At 43.1% G+C, this 3,331-nt stretch overlaps 1 protein-coding gene across 1 annotated transcript; it reads left to right on the top strand.

Annotated features, from left to right (window-relative positions):
* Positions 1 to 1,277: 1,277 nt before the first annotated feature.
* On the top strand, positions 1,278 to 2,322 carry LRRC30 (leucine rich repeat containing 30; the record flags this gene model as incomplete). Its single annotated transcript, XM_080609697.1, is given in 3 exon segments — positions 1,278 to 1,367; positions 1,371 to 1,373; positions 1,375 to 2,322. Coding segments are annotated over 3 exon segments (1,041 nt in total).
* Positions 2,323 to 3,331: the final 1,009 nt, after the last annotated feature.

The following is a 3,331-nucleotide window of genomic DNA, read 5'->3' as shown; positions in this document are numbered from 1 at the left end:
CTGCAGCTTCGTACGTAGTCTTTTAGCATCTGAACTAATGCAGGGTTTTAAGGAGAGGTGCTCTGAAATGAGGTGTTGGGGAGTGGTATAGGCATCACCAGATCTCTCAGACAGCAGCAAAGCATCTCCATCACCACAGATCCACTGGAAAGGAAAAGCCCTGAAAGTCCTCTACTATCTGCTGCAATTTTCATCTAGTTTAAATGGTGCCTGAAGTTTTTGCATATCCTTTTTAGGGTCCCTTTGAGTTTAAATTCACTGCAGATTCCTGTAACAATACAATTTCTTTTCATCAGCAGAGCTAGCTTCAGCTGTTGTTGGGTATTATTATACCTCAGTGCTTCCTTCCTCTCCCATCGGTTCCTCTATCCTGGAGTTAAATGTCACTTATAGTTTGAGCTATTTGACTGCTAGTCCTCCTGTACCCCAGAATAGTCCAGAAAGACAGGAAAGTTTTTGGGAAAGGAACATCAAGCGGCACAAAATATTGCAGACCCCCAAATTCTCACTAATAGATGTGAAAGTAGCACAGGATATTTAGGACAGAGTAATTTGGGCAGAACTGTGTGATATGACTACTCACACTTGGCGATGTGGGTAGCAAGCAGTCACCCAAGTGGGCTCAGATACCACTGGAAAATGTCATTGCTGCTGCAGTGAGGGTGGTATCCTTTCGGAAAAGAAAGAGGCCTATCCTAATCTCAAAGGGGATATAAAAGTTAACACTTTTTATGAACATTAACTTTTTCTTCCCCCCTTTTATTTTTTTTTTTTAAGTAAACAAAAAATAAGGACTCACAAGAGAAGACTTTACCGTTGTTTTTGCAGTGTGCAGTTTTCTGGTGGACTGGTAACTACTTCAGTGAAATCAGGAACACAAAAATAAAAATAATGGGAAAATGTCCTTTAAAACTGAATTGAAATGATGGCTTCTTTGTTTGCTTGTTTTCTTCTATAGCTTGCTTGTTTGTTTTTTGAAGTCACTCTTGTTAATTGTCCTGTAGCCATGATATGAACCAGATAGCCAAGAAAGCTGACATGGTGAAGTTATATACAGCATCCTTGTGACCTTTTTCCAGTGAAGATACATATCTGTCCAATAAAGCCCAGGCCAAATGACAGTGACAGCTGCCTCGTGGCATTCAGTTTGAATTGAACAGGTTTGCTCACAAGTCAGGAGCAAGTATTTCATTACAGTCTGTGTACCAAGACCAACATAAGCCCCCAGAAGTGAAACTTTCCCTCAGCAGCTATGGAAACTGCCCCAGTGGACTGAGATGCACTTCACAAGCTCCTCCTTGTCTCCTTGCTTTGACTTTCCCACCTCCTGCAAGCTGTCATCCTCTGCTGGCATTTGCATGTTGGTGTAAGCACTTGCAAGGGAAGAAAACCTCACTTCATCTCTCAGAACGGATCCAGGGTGTTATGGGAACTGAGCACTCAAAGAACGAGGGGCGAAGGAGCATGTGTTTTCTGAGGAGAGGTCCAAAGTTGCCTGCATGGGAAGATTCTCTTCTCTCAGGGAAAGAGCCTAAGTCACTGCTGAAACAGGGATTGCGTTATGTCAGTTTGAGCCTTATAATGAAAGGGATGACCAACACACCTGACTTCTTGTGGGGACTGCCTGAGGTGCAGAAACTGAACCTTTCACACAACCAGCTGGTGGTGATTCCTCCTTCACTGGGGAAACTGGACAGGCTAGTAGTGCTGAACTTGAGTGACAACTGTCTCAAGTATCTGCCTAAAGAGATTGGGCTCCTGAGGAACCTGAAGGTCTTGTTCATCAATATGAATTGCCTGACAGAAGTGCCAGCAGAGCTCAGCTTGTGCAGGAAGCTGGAGGTTTTGAGCCTCTCACACAACTGCATCTCTCAACTGCCTTTGAGCTTCAGCGACCTGACAAGTCTGAGGAAACTGAACCTCAGTAACAACAGGTTTGTGCAAATTCCCCTCTGTGTTTTTGCACTGAGGAATTTAGACTTTTTGCACTTAGGGTCCAACAGGCTTGAAAACATCGCAGACAGTGTCCAGTATCTGGTCAATCTGCAAATCTTTATCATAGAGAATAACAACATACGCATTCTGCCACGGTCTCTCTGCTTCATCACCACTCTGGAATTACTAAATGTTGATTACAATGCTATACAGACAGTCCCAGATGACCTCTACCTGCTGCACCAGCTGCCACGCATTGCTTGGAACCCAATGGACAAAGGTCTCCACATCACCCACAACCCTTTGTCCCGGCCTCTGCCTGAGATCATAGAGGGGGGACTGGATGCCCTCTACACCTATCTCAGGAATAAAAAGGAGCACAGCTGAGTTTCTGCCAAACTTGGGATTAAGCCTGTCATCAAGACTTACTTGTATCGGAGCACTTTCCTGCACTGGCATTTTCACTTTATAACGCCCGGATGTCGAAGACTGTGGATGGCTTTAGTAAAGGTTGGAGGAAAGCAAGTAAAGTATGATGGTCTTGATTAACTGTATGAAGAGTAAACTTTCTACAAGTAGCCACCTCCGCAACCCTTAGTTCTGGTGTGTTTGGTTTTTTGGATTGTTTTTGTTTGTTTGGTTTGGTTTGTTTTTTTAATTGAAAAATCAAACAACAAACTTGTGATAAAATGTTTGCTCTTTGTTTGACAGAAACAAATTAAGTCAGACTGCTGGAAGTGAAGAAATGTGTATTTGCCAGTTATTAGGTTAGAGGAATATTAATATAAATTGGATTTACTATATGTGATTGCTCTTGCACTTTAACTCCTGCTCACTTCTTCATGCACATATAAACCACAATATAAACAAACACTACTAAGTGACTCTCAAGGAAAATGTTCAATTTACTTTCAGTAGTGAATATATCCTGAGCTATATTAGCTCACAGACAGTGTATTCCTGGCCAGTTCAATACCATTTGTTGTTTACCCCACAGCTCTGTGCTAGACTCTATAAATTACAGGTGAAGATCGCTGCTGAGGAGGTGATTTCCTAGGTTTTTGGAAGACCCCAAACTTCCCCAAAGTCCCTAGTTCCCTTCATGAGACATGCAGCCTTTCCGAAGGATCCTTCTAGGATGCTGACAGTGGTTCACCACATCAGCCAGGAGCAGCACCCCCATGAAGCAGAGAAAAGAACATGGGTCCTTGCTCCTTCAAATGAAGGTTGTCAGATGAAGTTGCTCATTACTAGATGAACAAGTGCTCTCCATTCCCTTTCCTGCATCCCTGCAATCAGAGCCATGGAGTAACTTTACTCAGGAGGCAGTACTTGTCTAGAGGTGAAATATTTCTTTCAGGAAAAGCAGCCTCAAACCAGTTGTTGGCTTAAGCAA

Source organism: Psittacula echo (genome assembly GCF_963264785.1).
Source record: "Psittacula echo genome assembly, chromosome: 2".
NCBI lineage: Eukaryota > Metazoa > Chordata > Aves > Psittaciformes > Psittacidae > Psittacula > Psittacula echo.
This window is presented reverse-complemented; position numbering and strand designations above follow the sequence as displayed.